Source organism: Zea mays, chromosome 4 (genome assembly GCF_902167145.1).
Source record: "Zea mays cultivar B73 chromosome 4, Zm-B73-REFERENCE-NAM-5.0, whole genome shotgun sequence".
NCBI classification, from domain to species: Eukaryota; Viridiplantae; Streptophyta; class Magnoliopsida; order Poales; family Poaceae; genus Zea; species Zea mays.
The window spans coordinates 3,234,072-3,255,618 of record NC_050099.1 but is presented as its reverse complement, the minus strand read 5'-3'; the positions used below and the strand labels follow the sequence as shown (position 1 = coordinate 3,255,618).

At 47.4% G+C, this 21,547-nt stretch overlaps 3 protein-coding genes across 9 annotated transcripts; 1 reads left to right on the top strand and 2 right to left on the bottom strand.

The window, feature by feature from the left end:
- The first annotated feature begins 638 nt into the window (after window positions 1-638).
- Window positions 639-20,804, top strand: LOC103652705 (uncharacterized). Of its 7 annotated transcripts, none has more exons than XR_002750505.2 (5): window positions 639-1,569; window positions 1,656-2,424; window positions 19,142-19,579; window positions 19,687-19,765; window positions 20,521-20,637. XR_002750505.2 is itself a non-coding variant. In XM_020552410.3 (4 exons), exons 1-3 carry the CDS (start codon window positions 799-801, stop codon window positions 20,170-20,172), a joined length of 1,596 nt encoding a protein of 531 aa, XP_020407999.1. In that variant the 5' UTR covers window positions 639-798; the 3' UTR covers window positions 20,173-20,185; window positions 20,521-20,804. The 7 variants fall into 7 exon arrangements, 3 of the variants coding, with proteins under 3 accessions (XP_020407999.1, XP_008677874.1, XP_020408001.1); XR_002750506.2 differs by lacking the exon at window positions 20,521-20,637 and adding an exon at window positions 20,117-20,182; XR_004857650.1 differs by lacking the exons at window positions 19,142-19,579; window positions 19,687-19,765 and adding an exon at window positions 20,117-20,286 and having other exon boundaries at window positions 20,521-20,804.
- Window positions 6,117-17,401, bottom strand: LOC103652704 (uncharacterized). Its single transcript, XM_023302324.2, has 3 exons — window positions 12,512-17,401; window positions 11,670-11,836; window positions 6,117-6,441 (listed from the first exon to the last, which is right to left on the bottom strand). The coding sequence occupies exons 1-3, from the start codon at window positions 14,618-14,620 to the stop codon at window positions 6,435-6,437; spliced, it is 2,283 nt and encodes a 760-aa protein (XP_023158092.1). The 5' UTR covers window positions 14,621-17,401; the 3' UTR covers window positions 6,117-6,434.
- Window positions 17,399-18,527, bottom strand: LOC100283517 (uncharacterized). Its single transcript, NM_001371942.1, has one exon. It carries the CDS (start codon window positions 18,456-18,458, stop codon window positions 17,436-17,438), a length of 1,023 nt encoding a protein of 340 aa, NP_001358871.1. The 5' UTR covers window positions 18,459-18,527; the 3' UTR covers window positions 17,399-17,435.
- Window positions 20,805-21,547: the final 743 nt, after the last annotated feature.

Below are 21,547 nucleotides of genomic sequence, written 5' to 3'. Positions count from 1 at the left end.
TCTCTGGCGAGGCCGCAACCATCGGCATTCACCCGCCGCGCGGGGGCGGAGGCGAAGAGACGAAAGGGGCAGGACCGCAAGAGTCCTTTGGCGGGGGTAGTTAGCCGTGCGCGCGCAAGGAGCGGCATGACGGTGGGTTGTGCGAGCGGCAACCGCGCGCGTAGGGAGCGGCAATAGCGGCGGGAGGCCGGGCGGGCGCGACGTGCGCAACGTGCGCGGCCCGCGGGAGTGGGCGGGGAATCGCGGCTGGGTGGGGGCGGGCGTGCGCGCGCGCGGTCCGCGGGAGGTAGCGATAGGGATCCGCGACGGCGGTTGTTTGCCGAGAGGCCGGGCGGGCGCGACGTGCGCGAGGCGGCTGGATTCTCGGCGGGGCAGTTAGCCGTGCGCGCGTAGGATTCACGGGAGGTGGGCGGGGAATCGCGGCTGGGTGGGGGCGGGCGTGCGCGCGCGCGGTCCGCGGGAGGTAGCGATAGGGATCCGCGGCGGCGGTTGTTTGCCGGGAGGCTGGCAGGCACGACGTGCACGAGGCGGCTGGAACCTCGGCGGGGCAGTTAGCCGTGCGCGCGCAGGATTCGCGGGAGGCAGGGGCGAGCGGGGGCAGTCTACACATGACTCTTAATATTTGTAGAGATAAAGAATACCTCCAAGAAGACTTGGGGAGGTCAATGTCACAATCAGCTTTTATCATGTAGTAATAAGCATCTCTCTAACAAGTAACAAGTACAAAGACTAGTTCTTTCCTCTTCCCACGACCCACATCTTCTCTTTCTCCTGTAAAAGAAAAGAAAGGGCAATCCCATGGCAAAAACTTCGGAAGTGATTGCAGGGATAGCCCTGGGCATCCCACTAATGAACGGGGTGCTGGTACCCATCATCACCATCCTCGTGAACAGATTCTTCTCCATCCTCCTCACCGACACATCCAGAAAACTCAGTAACCTGGAGAACCTCACCATCCCAAGTCTGAAGGAGACTCTGGTACAAGTGGAGGAGCAGAGGATGGTGAGAGCACCCAAAGATGCGCAGTCCGAGTCTGATCTGAGGACTCTCGATGGGCTGACGACGGAGCTCAAAGCTGCCTTGTACGAAGCGGAGGAAATCCTGGATCTGGTAGACTATTACCGGATCAAGAAGAGAATAGCCGATGACGCCGAAGAGAATGGAAGAAGCCGCTGGGTGCAGCAGACCCTCCGCGCTTTTCGCACCTCTATGGCCCGCTGCCAGGGCAGCAGCTGGGTGCGGCACCTGCACGACTGCGTCGGCCTTTGCGTCGCCTGCTGCAAGGGGACCTTGTTCAGAAGATCAGGTGAGCAGCTTCCAATCTCCCATGCGTCCTCCGTTTCCATGGCGCAGAGGCTCCGTGGCTGGTATAGGCACCTCGTGCACCATATCCCCAGCAGCAGTCGATCTGTGATGCAGTGGCTCCGTCACTGGTTCCAGCACCTCGTATTCAACTTCGCTAAGCTATGTGAATCCGGCACTCAGACGCTCCCTGGTTTGCCGGCCGCCGATGTGATTGCAACTAACCAGGATTGGTCATATAAAGTTATTGGCATCAACAGTAATCAGGTACCGTCCTATCATTATGACCAATTCTAGCTTCTATAATTGACGCTAGCTAGGATAATCATTTGACGCTAGCTTGCTTCTTGCAGAACGATGGCACAGCAACAGCTTCTTTCTTGCTAACCATTGCTAGACATAACTTGACGAAAAGAATAGAGCACATAGAAAACGTTCTCAATGATTTGAAGAAATCACATCTGTTGAATCAGCAAAGCACCATCAGCAGCAGCAGTAACAAAGAAAAGAGTAGCAGGCATGAGGATATTCAGTACCTGTACAGAAGCATTGAGCGGAAGGTAATTGGTCGAGATAAGGAGCGTGAGAAGCTTATCAGTATGCTTCGTAGGGGACCTGGTCCGGACACACCAAGCTCCAGTAGCAGTAAACATTATTCTGTGATTGGTATATATGGCATTGCAGGGTCTGGGAAGAGTACCCTGGCACAATATGTCTGTGATTATGAGAAGGCCGAAGGCCAACATTTTGACCCTGTCATGTTCATTCATGTGTCTCAGACATTTAGGGTGGATAAGATATTTCGTGACATGCTGAGGGAGATCAGGAAGGACAGGCAATCTGACAGCAACAGTGTTAAATGCCTACACGATGAGCTGAAGGAAAAGTTGAGAGGAAAATGTTTCTTGTTGGTACTGGATGATCTCTGGGTCAGTCGTGAGAATCAGGAGGAGCGTGCTATTCTACTTACTGTGCTCGATGCTGGGCAGAGTGGAAGTCGGGTTCTGGTGACAGCTCAGAAGAAAGATGTAGCTGCAGCGTTAGGCGCTGAGGAGCAGATCCCGATTCCGGATATGGAAGAGGAGCAGTACTTTTCGATGTTCATGCACTACGCCCTAGAAGGTAAGCGTGTTGGTTTTTTTTTTGAAAGAGAAAGGCAAAAGATTTGCCATTCCAATATATTAGAAGAGGTAAAAATAAACTTTACAAACAGACACAGCCCGATAAAACTTAACAATAAGGACCTAGATAGAACACTGACGCAAAAAGAAAACGACCCAAAAAACCCCCCCTGACCAGGACTCCAGCCGCTACAGACAGGCTACACCTCCACCAATGAGCTCTTTCACCACCTGCACCATTTGCTCTGTCGTTCTCTGCTGACCCTTAAAAATTCTGTTGTTTCTTTCCAGCCATAAACTCCACCAGAAATATATTATGAGGCCATCAAAATGTTTTCTTGATTGCTTACTACAGAGCTTCCTCAGTCTGAACCACCACTCGTGAAGAGATCCGGTTTTGGAAATACCGTCCAGGAACCGCAAATCAGCCCAAGTCAGGATCATGCTCCATGCTTCCTCGGCGAAGGGGCAATCCTTACAAAGGTGAGCAGCTGTCTCCGGAGACCCATTACAAAGCGAACAATTTTGGTTGCAAGGCCAACCCCGTTTCTGCAGATTGTCTGAAGTTAATATTTTGTTATGCAACAAAGTCCAAGCAAAGAAACGACATTTTGGTTCAGTTTTGGCTTTCCAAATGGGATTGATGTTGGTTTTACAGAAGTTCGTTGTGAACTGAATTTTGTAGGCGCTACTTGAACTGTATTCCCCATCTGCCGACCATCTCCAAGAAATGGTGTCATCGAGTTCATTGAGACCTTGCACGTTGCTGATCGCTTGCCAAAGTAATACGAATTCTCTCACTTCCTCCTCCCGAGAGAAAGGCGCACAAAACTGCATCCAGAAATTGTTCCTAAGAGCCTTGAAAACCGAGATATTCTTTCTTCTTGCTTTCTTATATAGCTTAGGTGCCATATTCTTTGGAGCCTGCCCTTCAATCCAACTAGATCCCTAGAAGTCCGCCATTTTCCCATTGCCAATAGTCACAACTGTTGATGCGTTAAAAAGATCTATATCCGCCTTGTCACACGGTAGCTGCATGCCAACCCATGCTTTATCTTTAACTTTCCACCTTAACCACAGCCATCTTAGCCTAAGCGCTCTTGCAAAACGCTCCAGATCTAGAACTCCCAGACCCCCCCTATTCTTTGGAAGGCAAGTTGTGGACCAGTTAATCAAACAGTGACCCCCATTACAAAATTCTGGACTATTACCTATCCAAAGGAAGCTTCTTCTTAGCTTGTCAATTCTTTTAAGAAGCCATTTCTGCGCAGGAAAAACCGTCAGATGGTATAAAGGCTGAGCAGAAATCACCGCTTTAACCAAGGTTTCCCTACCTGCCTTTGAGAGTAGTCTGCCTTTCCATCCTGCTAGCCTTTTATTAATTTTGTCAATTAGCGGTTGGACATCTATTCTCCTAACGTTTCTGACATGCAGAGGTAGACCAAGATACCTCCCCGGAAATTTTGAGTATTTGCCCGGGAACACATCCATCAGATCTGGCCAAAGAGTTTGGGAATATCGAATCGGGAAAATTTCAGTTTTATCAAAATTAATCTTCATCCCTGAACACCCTTCAAAAACTTCCAGAATCTTTTTCAAAACCTTCAGATCCTCTTTATCTGCTCTAACAAACACCCCTGCATCATCTGCATAAAGAGAACAACGCTGTTTAGCCTTACTTGGCAGAACCCGCCCCAGGAGCCCTGCATCTGCCGCCATCTCAATCATCCTCTGCAGAGGGTCCATTGCGAGAATAAACAAGAACGGCGATAGCGGATCACCCTGACGGACGCCACGCATGTGCTTAATTGCATTTGTTTGTTGACCGTTGATGATGATTTTTGAGGAGGAAGATCCTAATATTGTTGCAATCCAATTTCTCCATTTCTGGGAAAAACCTAGAGCTCTCAGAACCTCTAACAGATAAGCCCAATTGATGGAATCAAAAGCTTTTGATATGTCAAGCTTGACGAAAAGAGCTGGCTGATTATTCTTATGAAGTTTCTGAATAACTTTTTGGACATAGAGAAAGTTATCGTGAATTGAACGTTTTTGAATGAACGCATTTTGAGCAGTGGAGACGATCTCATTCATTCTTGGCGCAAGCCTGTTTGCTAAAATCTTGGTTAATATTTTCATGAAACTATTGATGAGACTGATCGGTCTAAACATGTCAATCCTGTCAGCACCCTCCCTTTTTTGTAAAAGCGTGATATTTGCCTCATTAACGAGATTCAGGTATTTGCATCTATGGTGATAGAAATCATGAATTGCACTGGATAAATCATCTTTAATCAGATCAAAACAACTCTTATAAAAAATCCCTATGAAACCATCTGGACCTGGTGCCTTTTCTGAGTGCAGCCCCATAACCACATTTTTAATCTCATCTTCATTGAACATAAGATCAAGATCTGATAATTCAAATGGACTATAGCCTATGTTATCCCACCGAACAGCTCTTTGTCTAGTACCCCTTCTGCCAATAACTTGAGAGAAATGATGATGGGCCTCCTGCAGTTTCTCATCCTGACTGGTGAGCAGCCTATCACCGCGAACCAGTGATCTGATGAAATTTTTCCTTCTTCTATGATTTGCCATGAGGTGAAAATATTTTGTGTTTGCATCTCCCAGACGCAGCCAGGTAAGTCTTGAATGCTGTCTAGCTCTTGCCTTTTGGATTGCCACTAGCCCTAAGATTTTCATTTTTAGACTTCTCCTGAACTCTAGCTCATCCCCGGAGAGTTGCCTGGATTCCTGCGCTTTCTCAAGGAGGGCAAGAACGGTCTGAATGATTTCTAGTTGCACATTAAAATTGCCTACTGTCTTTCGTCTCCAGATCAATAGCGCTTTAGCCGTGCGGGTCATCTTCACGTGCAGCCGAAGAATGGCATCGGAAGAACGAACACTGGATGTCCAAGCTTGCTGAATTACCTCATTGAATCCATCAATTTTTGTCCAAAAAGCTTCAAATCTAAATCCCTTATAGAAACTAAAGGCAGCATTACCTTGCATAACTAAGGGGCAATGATCCGAGGTCATGGACCCAATGGCCTGCAGATCAGCCTGAGGGAAGAAATCATGCCATTCCGTAGACGCTAAAAACCTGTCAATCCTAGACATCGTAGGGGTGTCCTGTTCATTTGACCATGTGTATAATTTACCGTTGAGGTCAAGCTCTAACAGCTGAAGGTAATCAATTGTGTGGTTGAACTGCCTCATCAGTCTTCTATTAATTATTCCTTTGTTTTTCTCCCTTGCTCTCCTTATCATGTTAAAATCACCTAAAATCAGCCATTCCGGCTTCATCAGATTACGAATATGGCGCAGCTCTGCCAGAAAAATCATTTTTTCATTTTCAGGTTGAGGACCATAAACCCCTGTGAGGTCCCACACCACGTCACTCATACGGGAGCAGATTCTGACAGATATCGAGTATACTGATGGATAAGGAATAGCAGTTATGTCAAACAGATCCTCATCACATGCAATTAGGATCCCACCTGACGCTCCAAGAGATGGTAAATGAACCGTCTGAGCAGCTAGCTTGTAACCCAGTGTTTCGTTTAGAAGATTATTATTCCAGCTCATTATCTTTGTTTCTTGAAGACAGACAATAGTTGCCCCAGAAGAGAGAATCAAATGCTTCACACTTGCCCTTTTAGCTGGGTCATTTAGCCCCCTCACATTCCATGACAAAATACAACAGTTGGCATTCATTAATCAAAAGTAGTTCCCCTACATGCCCAAGTAGAGCCACACAAGACAGGACCTGACCAGACAACCAGCGACAACAGCACATTGCTAGTTGGGAAAAGCAAGCATCCCACGCCTGAAATAATGACAGACTGAAACACCGACAGAGCAAGCCAAACGAAAAAACACTGCTGACAATCCCACAACCTGCTACCCAAAGCAGTCATCAAAAGTAGTTGGGTGACCCACAGACTATTACACATGCGAGATAACATTCTGCACCAGACCGACCCACACAAGATCTAAAAACATCACTCAGATCCTGTTGAAGCCTGTGGAAGTCTGTAGAATATGGGTTGAGGTCGGTTCAGACTTCCTGAACACACCTCCCCCTCTCTCTTTTATTGGCATTTTATGCATTTGGGTCCTTACAAAATCTTCTAATAACACACACACACACCAACACTCCCCCTCAAGATGAGTGATGAATGTCTATCATCCCCATCTTGCTACATGCTAATAGACACTCTTTAACACCTAATCCTTTCGTTAAACAATCAGCTACTTGTTCATTAGAGGGTACAGAAATTAGCTTAAGTGTCCCATCATCCAGACGTTCTTTAATAAAGAAGCGATCGATCTCCACATGCTTAGTTCGATCATGCTGAACAGGATTGTTAGCAATATTAATTGCTGACTTATTATCACACCGAAGCTTCAGAGTACCTTTCATAAGCTTTAATTCTGATAATAAATTCTTTTCCCACAACAATTCACTAAGGCATACCGACATAGCTCTGAATTCTGCTTCTGCAGTTGAGCGGGATACTACTGATTGTTTTTTGCTTCTCCATGATACGAGATTTCCTCCAACAAAAACACAGTAACCCGAAGTAGATCTCCTGTCATCCAGACAACTTGCCCAGTCTGCATCACAGTAACCTTCCACATCTAAATGACAATTTCTTTTGAACCACAGTCCCTTCCCTGGACAGCTCTTCAAATATCTCAAAATTCTATAGACTGCATCTAAATGTCCACTCCTTGGATCATGCATATACCTACTCACAACACTTACTGCATAAGTTATATCTGGCCTTGTGTGGCATAAATAAATTAACCGTCCCACAAGCCTTTGATATCTTTCTTTGTCAATAGGATCTCCATTTTGTGCACATATTTTATGATTTTGCTCAATAGGACTAGAAGCTGGACGACATCCAAGCATACCTGTCTCATGTAGAAGATCTAATACATACTTGCGCTGTGAGAGGATAATTCCCTTATGAGATCTTGCTATCTCAATGCCCAGAAAATAACGTAGTTGTCCTAGGTCTTTAACTTCAAATTCCTTGCTTAAATTTTTCTTTAGTTGGGAGATATTCAAAGGATCATTCCCTGTGATGATCATGTCATCCACATATACTGCCAGAATAGTGACACTGCCTCCAGAATGATAATAAAACACAGTGTGATCACTATTGCACTGTTTATATCCCATATTACACATAGCCCGTCGTAGTCGATCAAACCAAGCTCTAGGTGATTGTTTTAAACCATATAACGATTTTTTCAGCTTCAATACTTTTCCTTTGGTCTGATCAGTAGCAAATCCCGGTGGGACCTCCAAGTAGACTTCTTCTTGAAGATCCCCATGTAAAAAAGCATTCTTAACATCCAACTGATATAGCGGCCAATCATAATTAGCTGCACAAGAGATTAATGTTCTTACAGTACTCATTTTTGCAACCGGGGAAAATGTCTCATCATAGTCAATTCCATAGGTCTGACTATATCCTTTTGCAACTAATCTAGCTTTGTATCTTTCTATTTTTCCATCAGGATTTTGTTTCACTGTATATATCCATTTGCAACCAACTATTTTCTTACCCAATGGATAAGGCACAAGATCCCAAGTTTTGTTTTTTTCTAGAGCAGTTAGTTCTTCAAGCATGGCCTCTTTCCACTTTGGGTCCAATTTTGCTTCCCTCCAATCTTTTGGAATAGTCACAGATTGTAAGGATGCCAGAAAAACATTATATTCAGAAGATAGTGAGGTATAAGACACATAATTGCTTATGTCGTGATCAAATCCATACCTCTGAGGAGGGACTCCTGCACCAGTTCTTGGTTCCTTTCGTAACGCAATGGGCATATCATCTGATGGCAGGTCCTCAACCTCAATCTCTGGAGCTCGAGCTTCTTCAATTTCTTCCTGGCCACTTTCTTGTATAGGAGTTGATTGAGCCATGTCTTCTGTGTTTGTTCGAGTCATGTACTTCCGTCTTGTATACACTTTTGAGATTACTCTGTCATGTATACTTTCTCCTCTAGAATTCTGGGCTTGAGGTAAAATTGATTCATCACTTACCTCTCTTCTTTCCTGAGGAACTGGACTGCTTATTACTCCTTCATGCTTTGTTTGTCCCTCGTCTACATCATCTTGTTCATTCTCATTCTCCCCCTCAGATGTAACTCCATCTCCACTAGGAGTATCAAGAGTAGCAAATAGATCACTCAGGTCTGATCTTTCTCCATAAAAAGGAATAGCTTCCCGAAAAGTGACATCTAAACTCACAAACATCCGTCGTTCAGATGGATTCCAACACCTATATCCTTTCTGCCCACAGGAGTACCCAACAAAGATACATTTAACAGCTCGAGGGTCTAACTTTCCCACTGAAGGTCTGTGATCTCTAACAAAACATGTACATCCAAAAACCTTTGGTGGGACAATGAATTCATTCTTTCCATAGAGCAATTCACATGGAGTTTTCATGCCAAGTATCCTTGATGGCATACGATTAATTAAATGAGTAGCAGTCATAACTGCCTCACTCCATAGAAACTTAGGCACATTCATTGTATACATAAGTGAGCGAGCCACCTCTAATAGATGTCGATTCTTCCTCTCAGCTACTCCATTCTGTGGGGGTGTATCGGGGCATGACGTCTGATGTAATATCCCTTCCTTAGAGAGAAAAGATCTAAATTCCGTGTTTACATACTCTGTTCCATTGTCACTTCTGATAATTTTCACATGAGTATTATACTGGTTCTTTACTAATGCACAGAAATCCTTAAAGCAGTCTAACACTTCATTTTTATGCTTCATAAGGTATAACCAGGTCATACGAGAATAACAATCAATAAAGGAAACAAAGTATTTCACCCCGCTCACTGAGACAATAGGGGATGTCCATACATCTGAATGAACAAGCATGAAGGGACTTTCACTTCGTAGTCCTCGAGTCACATAGGAGGTTCTAGTATGTTTCCCAAATTCACACGCATCACAGACTAATCTTTGTTTGTTCACCTTACTCATTTCATAAGGAAACATTCTACTCATAACATCAAAAGATATATGTCCCAGGCGGCAGTGTAAGAGCATTACCTTTGCTTCTTCTTCACTGGCCACTGCAGATAGTGCACGACATACTACTTCATCAGTTCTTCTCTTATCAAGATACCAGAGTCCATTATGACGAACCCCAGTTCCAAGTCTTCTTCCAGTCTTCCTTTCCTGAATTATACAATTTTCACGATCAAGAAATATTTGACAGTCCAATTGATCAACCAAAGAACTTATTGAAACTAAATTGACTCCAAAGGAAGGAACATATAATACTGATGATAAGGTTATAGATGGTGTGCATTTTACTGTGCCAACTCCTCTGATGGGTTGGAATGTTCCATCAGCAGTTTGAACCGTTTTCTTATATGAACTTGGATATAACTTATATGATGCAAATTCACTTGACCTGCCAGTGACATGTTTAGATGCCCCAGAATCTAATATCCAGCTTGAATTGGATTTTCTCATGGAAATTAAAGCATGGTTTTTTATACCTGGGTCCAAATTATCAGTTGAAGTTGACACTGCACCTTGATCATCAGACGTTGAGTCATTCTTATTCTCCTTCAACTTTCTCAACTCTTTTAGTTCTGAAGCTGGAATTGTAATTAGATCTTCATCTCCCTCAGGTATAGCAACATTAGCTCTATAACCTCCGCTCCTTCCTCCACGGCTTCCACTTCCCCTCATAGCACGTCTATCACTGCTTCTTCCTCTCCCACGATAAGGCCTTCGTTGTTGAGGGCAATCTCGACTCAGATGACCTTGCTCACCACAATTATAGCATGTTCTAGTTTCTTGTATCCTTGTCATCACAAAAGCTGGAGGAGGTGGAGATGAAGTATCACCTTTTATCAACTTCAGTCTAGTATCTTCTTGTGCCATTGCAGCTATGGCTTCTTCGAGACTTGGAAGACTGGATTGATGAAACATACTAGCACGCCTTGCCTCAAAATCTGGATTCAAACCTCTCAAGAATTGAAGAACCCTTCTTTTTTCTATCCATTTCTTTATCCACACTACACATTCAGTGTGTGGTAGCTCAATAGGATCAAAATGATCCACATCAGCCCACAGCCGCTTCAAAGCTGCAACATAATCCATTAAGGAGAGGTCCCCCTGCTTCATAGTACTAATTCTGTCCTCAGTCTCAGCTAATAGCATCACATTACCAGCTCCTGAATACATTTTCGACAAGGCCTCCCATATTCCAGCTGCACTTGTGATAGTATCCACGGAGCCTGCTATGGTAGGAGATAAAGAGCTCAACAACCATGCAGCCACCAGAGAGTTTATAGCCTCCCATGTTTTCCAGTCATTGCTCGACTTGTCTTCAGGCTCAATTGATTCTCCGGTGACAAAACCTTCAAGTCTCTTTGCCTTCAGTAATAACATTGCTCTTCTTGACCACGGCAAGTAGTTTCTAATGCCTTCCAATTTAATGTCATTTGGCATTAGCTCAATTTTCTGGACAGGTTCCATATACGATACAATCTCCTTGCCTGAAGATGGAGTCTCATCTTTCTTCGCTGTAAGCAGTTCCACCAGCTTCCCAAGGACTTGTTCAATGCCTTGTTGTTCCCCCATTCTGCTCAATCAGCAGAAGCTCCAGTCACTTTCTTGCAGCTCCTCCGCTGCCTGTTCTTCTCCTCCTTTGCCTTGTGCCCAGACAGCAGCCAAACCTACAGAGCCGCCCCCTTTTTTCTTGCCGCACTCACCGCAGACCTCTCTCCGTTGGCCGCCTGCACGGACTTGGTCGTCTTCAGCGGCGCCGCCGCCGCCTCCTTCGCCTTCTCCGCGCCGGGTTCCTTCGCCTGCTGCTGCGCTCGTCCTCGCCGCCCAGCCGGACGTCGACGTGCTGACCTTGGCCCAGCGTCACCCCTGGCGATGCACGCAGGACGAGCCGGCGCACCCCTCCACGCACTTCTCGACGCACTGGTCCACCCGCTCCGCCGCACGCTGCTGGATCAGCCGGTCCTTCTCCTCGAAGTACACCGACTCGTCGCCACCACAATCGCCTCCGAGAACCTCGGCTCCGATACCATGTTGAAGCCTGTGGAAGTCTGTAGAATATGGGTTGAGGTCGGTTCAGACTTCCTGAACACACCTCCCCCTCTCTCTTTTATTGGCATTTTATGCATTTGGGTCCTTACAAAATCTTCTAATAACACACACACACACACCAACAGATCCTCTCAGCAGCCTCTATGAAAGGAGCCTTGAGAGGTGCCACCTTTCTGCCCTTCTTCTTGGTCCCTTCCTTCTCCTTTCCCTGAATTGCCAACTCCATAATTGCCTCCATTTGATCCTTAGTAAGGGGCCTTATGAAATGCCTTGCAAGCTGTTCCATCAAATCCACCTGACCATTAACAGATAGAGCATTAGAGCTTTGAAATTGAGTTGCAGCAGCGTTATTTAACTTAGCAGCTAGAATTTCTTGAGCTTTAACTATGGCATTTCGATTTCTTCCAAATTTGAGTTTTTTCTTTGCAGCCAATCTAGCACTAGATCTCTTGCCAATAGGAGATGGACTTACACCCGCAGCCACAGCAGGCTGAAATGAACACCCCACAACCAAACTGTTTGAAGCTAAGCTAGAGCTGGGAGGCGATCGAATTAGCGGAGCATCAGGAGCTTTAGAGATAGATGCAACAAATTCATCTATATTAATGCTTGAGGGATCTGGGATGCTACATGACAGCGAAGAGGTGAATAAATCTGGATTGCACGGCATGACAGATGCACTATTAATATTTGAATGTGGAGGCACATGAGATTCTGCAACGAGTGGCTGACTTAATGAATTTGGGGCTGCTGGCACCCTAACTGAATCTATGATTTGCAAAGCACTCAGAGATGTATCAGGACTAGAATATGCAATCTGTTGATTTAATAAAATTGGGGCTGCTGTCTCTCTAGCTGAATCTAAGATTTGCAAAGGATTCAGGATTGTATCAGGATTAGGAAATGCAATCTCAATAGATTTTTGGCTTAACACAACATCTGAGAAACCTAAATGCTCTGCACTGCAAACCTTGGAAGGGACAGCAAGCCGAGGCTGCTGTGCTGTCAGGACGCCTGAAATCGAATCGCCAGCAGGAATAGCACCAATTTCATCTTCCAGCTCTTCCACACCAATTGGGGGCCAAACAGCAGAGATTAGTGGATCAGCAAAAGAGACCGATCTGACCTTCACCTTTGGAATCCAGCGCCCAACCAGCCCACGACGACGAAAAGGGGTAGCCGGCCTGCGCCTTCCACTTGAACTGAAGCAGTCCTCCGGACCGCCACGGCACCGCGAAGAACGCGCCCAGCCCGAAAGACTGCGGTGCCTACGAGTGCCATGACGTCTATCCTGCTGAAAGTCCTCATCATCATCATGATCCCAGCCTCGATGACCAAAATCCCTGCCTCTGCGATCCTCTGATCTCTCTCTTTTTTCTCCGATAGAGTCCGGCACGCCGTAGCTCCACACAAATTCTCTGCGTGGCCTACGGCAAGTGGGACCTTCTCTAGCATCCCTTCCACGAATGAATGAGAGGTCTTCCACGACTTCAATGTGGTTTCGAATGGTGTAAACATGGCCTTCCTTTAGATCAGTTGGCAACTCATGAAAAACCCCAACCACAGGTAGCGGGGCACCAGGAGGAGGGGGCTCCCTATCAGGTTCTGCAACAGACAGCGAGACCTCTTTGGGGATATCACAAGGATCCGAACACCAAGCCCAAAGATCAAAGGATCTCGTGCGCTCCTTACGCCTCGAGCGCTCCTGGACATAGTGAATAGCACAGCTCTTACCTAAAGCCCTAGCAGCCACCTCTTCTCCCCAGCAGTGAACCGGAATTCCCTCCACCCTGACCTTGACTCTGAACTCAAAGTTGGTCTTCCTGGCATAGCTCTCCTCTGACCAGTCCCCAAAGTGGAACACTCGACCACGATAGGAGACCGACCTCCTATCCAGCGCCCATTGCTTGATTCTTGACTCAGAGAAGATGATAAAAAACTGCTCTGGAAAGTGCTTGACAAGTTGATACTGACCGTGGTGAAGATCAAAAGCCTCTCTCAGCATATCCCCTGCTGACAGCACATCCACCTCATGACTGTTTCCATCAAAAGAGCAAACCACTGCCTTACTGATTAACTCATCTCTACGACGACGGATCGACCCGGTCGCCGAGATGGCACAGACTGCTCTTGCAGGCCGCGCCCGAGGGTCACCGGGGTAGCGCGCTTCCATGACTTGGCCTCCCTGGACAGCTTGGAGATACGACTTGTTTGGCTGGACAGAAGAAGTGTGAAGTGTAGGCTGCCGTTCATGTCCCATTTGAAGAGGGCCGGGTAGAGGCTTCAGCAGCTGGTAGCTCGAGGAGAAATTACTGCCCTTCTGGATTGAATGCTTGAGTGACCCAGGTAGATCACGAATTGAATGGGATCTCCCACGGTAGATATTGCCAGGACATGACCTAGCCTTATGACCTGCTTGTAGGCATTGCCAGCAGCGAACAGGTGCCGAACAGAGGTAAGCAAAGTGATCTGACGCCAGGCAATTGAAACATTTACCTCTGAGCTGTTGCTTGAAAAAATCGGTTCCTCGGATCACATCTTGCTGCTTGAAATCCCCAAGAAAATTTGAACTTTTCCGCCACCAGAACTTAGGCTTCACAACAGACCAGCCATCCTCTTCTACCGCTAAGACACCTGACTTCCCCTTTTCGTCGCACGGCCTAAGGATAGGGCGGCGAGAGCTGTCGCTTGGCGACGAACCGCCGAGCACCCCATACCGACGAGACAAGTCACAGCAAGCCTTCAAATCCCCGGGCACAATGAAGTCCTGCAGAGAATCCGGCGCATTGAAGTCCTGCAGAGAACCCAGTGACCCATCAAGTCCCCATTTCATCTTCTCAGCTGCGGGGATCCTCTCCTGCGCGAACTGCTCCACACGATCTGCCACAGGATCACAATCCCCCTCGCTGCAATCCTTGCCTGAAACCAAACCCACTGACAACGCCGAACTGACACAGCCGGACACCGCCGGGCAGACTACTGGATCTAGGGAATGGCTGCAGGCCCGGGCGACCGGGCAGAGGGGAGAGGAGGGGACCAACCCGCTACCACCCGCCGCGCCCCTCCTGGGGAGCCCCATCCCGGCGCCGCAGGGGAGACCCGCGAGCCACTCCGCCGCCGCCGCGCCTCGCCCGCTCTCTTTTTTGGTCGCAGAGAGACCGGATTTGCAAGCCAACTTTATGACGATGTAAGCGTGTTGGTGACGGAAGGTTTATAGCAATAGGGAGAAAAATTGCGAAAAAGCTCGGCAGATCACCCATTGCAGCAGTCACAGTGGCAGCACGGCTTCGGAGCAACAGCAGCATCGATTTCTGGGAGACAACAGCGAACCTTGACATGTTGGACGAAACAATGGGAGCTCTGTGGTGGAGCTATCAGCAGCTAGGTGTAGACGTCAGGCGATGCTTTGCATACTGCAGCACTTTTCCCAGAGGATACAGGTTAGTACGAGACGAGTTGGTTCACATCTGGATAGCGCAAGGGTTCATAAACACCAGGGTTAATGCAACAGAGCAACCGGAAGATATAGGCCTGCACTACATTAACGAACTGCGGACCTTCTCATTTCTGCAGATAGAAAGAACAGTTTTTGGCACTGAAACGGAGGCGTTCACGATTCATGACCTGCTACACGAGCTGGCAGAGAGGGTCAGCGGAAGCGAATGCTTCAGAGTCGTTTCAAATAGCTCACCAAAACATATTCCGCAGGAGGTTCGCCATCTCTTTGTTGGCACTGGGACTGACAGTAGATCAGCTATCACAAAGAAAATTCTAGGTCTGGTAAATCTACGCACTCTCATCATCGTCGAAGAGTACAGCGAAAACAAGAGGAAAACATTTGCAGCTGAAGATGCTGAGGAACGGTCAGGTCGCGCCTTAGTTAACGAGGAAGTCTTGGACAGAATGTTCAGGAGCCTGAGGAAACTGCGGGCGCTGGTCGTTACAACGAGACAGTACCATGAACGAGCGTTGTTAGTCCCAGCATCTATCGATCAGATGAAGCATCTGCGTTATCTAAGCTTTAATCTGGACTGTTCTCATCGCAGTGTGGAGCTTATTTTCCCAAGCACATTTAGCAAACTTTACCATATGCAGAGCATATATGCTGAGAAGATTTCCTGCGCCAAAGACGTGACACAGAATCTCACTTCCTTGCGGCACAGCTCTTCGTCGTCGATGGGATTCGCAAACGTTGGCAGGCTGACGTCGCTCCAATCGCTACGGTACTTCCAAGTGAAGAGAGAACAGGGGCACGAACTGAAGCAGCTGAAGCACCTGAACAACCTTCGAGGCACTCTGGCGATTGACGGTCTGGGGATCGTCAGAAGCAAAGAGGAAGCTCTTGAAGCACACCTAGCCAGCAAGGAACGACTAAGGAAACTGGAGCTGTCATTCTCTGTCCGTCAGGCGGGGGATCCGAACGCCGTGGCAGAGATACTTAACCGCCTTTTACCGCCGGAGGATCCAACCAACCATAGGTACCATGGCTGGATGATGGGAGGCCAGACTCCAGACGTTGCTGCAGAGGTCCTTGAGGGCCTTTGCCCCCCGAAGGATCTCGCAGCACTCACAATCAACCGCTACAAGGGTTCGAGGTACCCTAGCTGGATGCTGAGTAGCCAGAGTCCAGGAGCGCTGAAGTACCTGCAAGAGCTTGAGCTCCATAACTGCAACCGATTGGCATCTTTTCCTGAAGAAGGCACCGAGCTGTTCAGCTGTCTGCGTGAGCTTCGAGTTAGCTTCTGCGACTGGGACAGCATGCCAGAAAATATGGAGCTCCTTGTTTCGCTCCAGAGTGTATTGATTATGAGGTGCGATAGGATGGAGCGCCTTCCAACCCTGCCCCCGTCGCTTGCGAAGGTTGAAATCCATGGGTGCCGCGTCCTCAGTAGAACCTGCCAAGCAGAGGGACACGAGAACTGGCGGAAGATCCTGCACATTCCAGAGAAAAATATATCCCCAAGAAGGAGCATGGCGCAGTGAGGGAGGGAGGGAGGACGATGAGCCCACTGTTTCCATGTTTATCGGCGACAACTGACCTGGGATTGTAATATGCATCCAGATGCTTCATGATGGACCAGCTGCTGCTGCATCCAGCTCCAGCACTAGTAAATCATATTCTGTGATTGGCATATATGGCATTCCAGGTTCTGGAAAAAGTACCCTGGCAAAATATGTTTCTGAATATGGGAAGTCTAAAGACAGTTGAAACACATATCTGTGATTGGCATATATGGCATATATGTTTCTGAATATGACAAAAAGAGTTGAAAGACATCTTAAAGGTCTAAAGACAGTTGACAAAAAATATAACTGAAAGACAAATGCTTATTTGTTGGTGTTGGATGATATATGGGTCGATGATTCTGACATGATGTGAATCCGAAAGAATGGGATGATCTACTTGATACGCTCATTGCCGCGCGCACCGGGTGGAAGCAGAATCCTTGCGACAACTCAAAAAGCAGATGCAGTTGGAGCTCCTGGTGCTCATCAGCAGCCATCTCTAATGCCTGGTCTGATTTGTAAGCAAGGTTTAGTTGTCATTGTTCATGCATCATGCAGGACCATTTGCAGCTGATGATGATTACAGAAAAAACGAGAACAGAAGCTGATGAATTAAAGCCGCAGTGCGTCTGCAGTGTAATCAACGTAGAAACATCTCTAGGCCATTAAAACACAAGTTGGTTTGACTGTTTGTCATGTGTTCTCTTACTTCATCTCGGTCGAAATTGGGAGCAAGCATTATTGTTTTTCGATTTCAGTTTCAGTGTTTGGTTTTTCTGTGGTCTGAATACTCAGTCGTTGTACGTGCCAATCATCACCTATATATATAATACGCATTATTAAGCCACTGTTTGAGTCGTGAGCAATCATCTTTATGGACTCTTAATTTAGACGTCGATCTCCAGTGACGTGAACTCATGCACGTCATCGTGCGCCGCCAGCTGCTTACAGTTTGGCGTCTTCATGTCGTGGTGGTGGCTGTCGTCGTCCTCGTCTGCAGCTTCTGCTTCCGGCAGCCGTCCGTATACCTCCCCATGAGACCAAGCTCCAGCCGGATACCTTTTGCACACGTACACGTAAATCCCGACGACGAGGACCATGCACCATCCGAACTGCAGGTTGACGACAGCAATGGCGTGGCGCAGGCTGTCCTCGCCGCGGCAGCGCAGGTGGACGCCGCTCCCGTCGAGGTAGCATCCGGCGGGAAGCATCCCGGGGACCCACGCGACGCCGATGACGACGCACCAGAGGCCCTGGAACGCGAGCGACGCGGAGCGGACGAGGCCGGCGGCGAGCTGGAGGTCCGCGGGGAGGCGGGCGGCGCCGAGCAGCGCGGCGGCGAGGCACGCGGCGGCGGAGGCCTGCAGGAACCAGTGCAGGCGGGCCTCGACGCCGGCGTGGTCGTCGGTGGAGGAGTGGACGTGGAACACGAACAGCTCCTGCGCGAAGAGCGCCGCCAGGAGGAGCATGCAGAGCGTCGTTGGCGCCGGCGCCGCGTGGCGCGGCCCGGCGCGGTCGTCGTCGTCGTCCAGGTATATGGCGGAGCCGGCGTAGACGAGGAGCGAGGCGTAGATGATGGCGTGCTCGTGGTTCGGCAGGCGCTCAGGCGGGATGGAGCCGTCGGCGCGGAACGGCATCGGCGAGTAGGCGAGCATCTGGGTGGCCAGCCCGTACGCTCCCGCGGCCAGCATGGCGATGGGCTCGAGGCGGCGCACCCGTGGCGCCGGGAACCATGCTGCCGGCGCGAGGACGGCGACGCGCGACGATGAGGACGACGGGGCCGTCGGGGCGAGGGAGACCAAGAGCCTCATGTGGTTGAAGAGGTGCCATATGCCGAGGCCTGAGAGCATCGCGCCTGCCAGGGTGTGGCTGATGATTTTATCCGCGGCGCCGCGGGGCAGCATCGTCATGCGGTGCGGATCGATGTCAGTCGTCTAAACTGCTGATGCTGCTGGCTGCTTGCTGATTTCTGTGTTTGCAATGCATGCTGCTCGATCGGGAAGGATTTATATCCATGAAAGAAGAGACAAGCTAGAGAGCGAGGAGGAGGAGTTGCTCGCATCGCATGGGCGGGCTTGTTGTTTGATTGTGATAGATGTCCATTACAAAATCTCAGTTCTGAAGATACGGTTAGGTTAGCTGCTGTAGGCTGTCACATCAAAGTCAACGATTGTAATACTACTACATCAGTGTAGGAGGAAATAAAAATACGATTTTAATTTATAAATATTCTTGATTAAATCAAGTGTTCGTTCAAAGATCGATGTCTCATATATATATATATATATATATATATATATATATATATATATAGTATTAGGAGCCCTGGGCTTCCAGCAATGCATGGAGCCCCTGCCACCTACCGACCGGGCCGACCAACCAGGTGTGCAGACCGCACCAGACCATTTTTGGTTTACTGTCTCCGACTGCTTACGCCAAATTAACATATGAGTTACGATGATGTGTGTTGCCATTTATGCAAATATAGTTTGTGCACGATTTAGCTTTCTGGGCCTACGAGAACTTTTATTTGATGGCCCATTTTACCCACACATTTCTTTACCCTAACTGCTTCCATCTTTATCTCCCAAAGGCACGTAGCCGCCGCCAGTTTCTTCTTCCCCCATCTTCATCTTCCTCGCAGCGCCGGTGCTACATCTGCAGACTGCCCCTGCTCCGTGCGGACCCACTCTCCAGCGCGACTGCACGGCTGTTGTTCCCGCGGGTGGAGATGGCGGCGGTCAACCTCCTCGCTGAGTCTGCCGCGGTGCGCTTGAGGGCGCCGGCGCCGCCGGGCGCGGGGGAGGAGCTCGCGGCCAGGCTCACGGAGTGCGGGTTCCCCGCCACGGCGCGCCGAGGCGGAGCGGTCGCGGGGCTGGGGAGAGCGCGCGCAAGTGGAGGGAGATGGCGGCCAGGAAGGAGGAACTCCTACTGCGGAGCCGGGGCCGAGTCGCGTGGACGATCGTCGCGCTTTGCTGCGGCTCGCATGCGTCCCACATCCTGCTCTCGCTCGGTATCCATGTCGGCCACGGTGAGTTACCACGAGACATTCATATCGTGATCTGATTTTCTGGAATAACAGAGTGATGTTTAATATTGGCGTGAAGGGCCCCTCTGATCAGTCTACCTATGGTTCAGGAACGTTTTTTGGATCTGTTGCATAATCCTTATGTGAAATGTGGCATTGCTACAACTGCTTTGTTTGGGCTTGGAAGAGGTATAATCGGCTCCCAATGTTTCCTTATATTGTGCATTAGTGTACCGTTTGCGGTTTACATGTTGTTTTGTTCAGTGGTGTGCCGATGGATAGCCACTGCTGTATATTTTTTTAATGTTCAATCAATTTCTAAGAATTGGAGTTGGCGACTTTGAGCAGTGACATCTATTGGGAAAAACGTTAGATTTTATTTTAAAGGATGGGATAAAGATAAATATGTGAAACATACTAACTCTAATGTCAACTTCTTTACTTTTGATCCATGGATAAACGATGTTTGGAACCAAATCAGGATTTTGTACAGGTATCATCAGCTCAATACCATCATCATTCTTGATTTTTTTTGTCCAGGGATTAACAGACTTGTCCTGAAGGGCATCGAGCAAACTAGCTCATCAGTTATGTAATGAAGTGATGCAAGTAAGGGTGTGCAAGTGTGCCTTCAACTAATAACAGAAAAGAAGAAAAGAAAATAGAGAATTGAACAACTTCAGGAGTACTTTAGAACAATGTACAATAAAGTATGGTTGCTTCTATATTAATTGTAGGCTAATGTTGTCTATTAATTTACAATGATATTTTTTAGGGAAATACAGTAGCGAGAACTCTATTGTGGCATAAAACTACCTCTGTTGCCCTGTCTCTAAAAGAATACCCTTTTGGCTTATTCAGATGTATAGCCAGAGTGACATTATTTTGGGGACATGTTGTATATTTTTATATATAATGGTACTTAATTTAATCTTTATTCCCAGGTCACGGAGGCTGACATTGAAGAATTTGAAGCTAAATATAGAGGGTCAGATTCTGAGAAAACGGACTTGAAGGAACTCTACACAAAATATAAGGGCAACATGAACAGGAATAATTATCTCTTATATCATATTGTAAAATCTGAAACAGTTCTCATGTAGATGGTTAGCTTACATTTTACGCTACAATTACCTCAGATCACTTCTTGTTGTATCTTACACCAATTTACGAAATTTCTTGATGTGTTTTATGACAACCTCATGCGCTGAGAGATACATTCGGTCTACATTCGTTATTATGAAACAGATGGACGATTTACGCTAAAATTCATACTCATTTACGTTGTTTTGGTTCACGATTTACGCTTATATCCGTCCGAGCCAGAACCCGCGGATGACCGGTGGCGCGTGATTTTCGCGCCGTAAATTACTTACGAAACAGGCATACGATTTACGCTAAATTGTGTACTCATTTATGCTGTTTTAGCTCACATTTTACGCTAAAATATATTTGAGCCAAAACCCGCGTACGATCGGACGCACGCGATTATTATGCCGTAATTTCGGGACCCATTTACGGTTACGAAACAGATATACGATTTACGCTAAATTTCGTACTCATTTACGCTGTTTTGGTTCATGTTTTACGCTATCATGTTACACAGCGTTATGCAGTCGTAAACGGTGTGCACATGGTAATATTCGTTCCCGTGATTCGTGGCAAAAAAATTCCTTCTATGCATGATTTACGCACATTACTACATATATTTATGCGTGCGTATATCGCATGTCGCGTCTCATCCGAGATTCGTGGCTATCATATGCATGGCTGACGCAAGCTAGCGGCCAGTGGGCCGACCGCGACCTGGCTGGGGCTTCCCCCACTAACGGAAGCCCAGGGCTTCCATTACCTCTTCCCTATATATATATATATATATATATATATATATATATATATATATATATATATATATATATATATATATATATATAGTATTTAGAGCCCTGGGCTCTCTCTAACTAATGGAAG

What these genes read in the sequence shown, in the direction of transcription:
- LOC103652705 (XM_008679652.4), top strand. Translation starts at nt 799, where the DNA reads ATGGCAAAAACTTCGGAAGTGATTGCAGGGATAGCCCTGGGCATCCCA. An exon ending in CATGCACTACGCCCTAGAAG is followed by an intron (nt 2,425 to 2,778) that starts GTAAGCGTGTTG and finishes TGCTTACTACAG; the next exon opens with AGCTTCCTCAGTCTGAACCA. An exon ending in AAGGGGCAATCCTTACAAAG is followed by an intron (nt 2,907 to 20,520) that starts GTGAGCAGCTGT and finishes CTTTATTCCCAG; the next exon opens with GTCACGGAGGCTGACATTGA.
- LOC103652704 (XM_023302324.2), bottom strand. Translation starts at nt 14,620, where the DNA reads ATGGGGCTCCCCAGGAGGGGCGCGGCGGGTGGTAGCGGGTTGGTCCCC. An exon ending in GGCTTGCTGTCCCTTCCAAG is followed by an intron (nt 11,837 to 12,511) that starts GTTTGCAGTGCA and finishes GTTAATGGTCAG; the next exon opens with GTGGATTTGATGGAACAGCT.
- LOC100283517 (NM_001371942.1), bottom strand. Translation starts at nt 18,458, where the DNA reads ATGACGATGCTGCCCCGCGGCGCCGCGGATAAAATCATCAGCCACACC.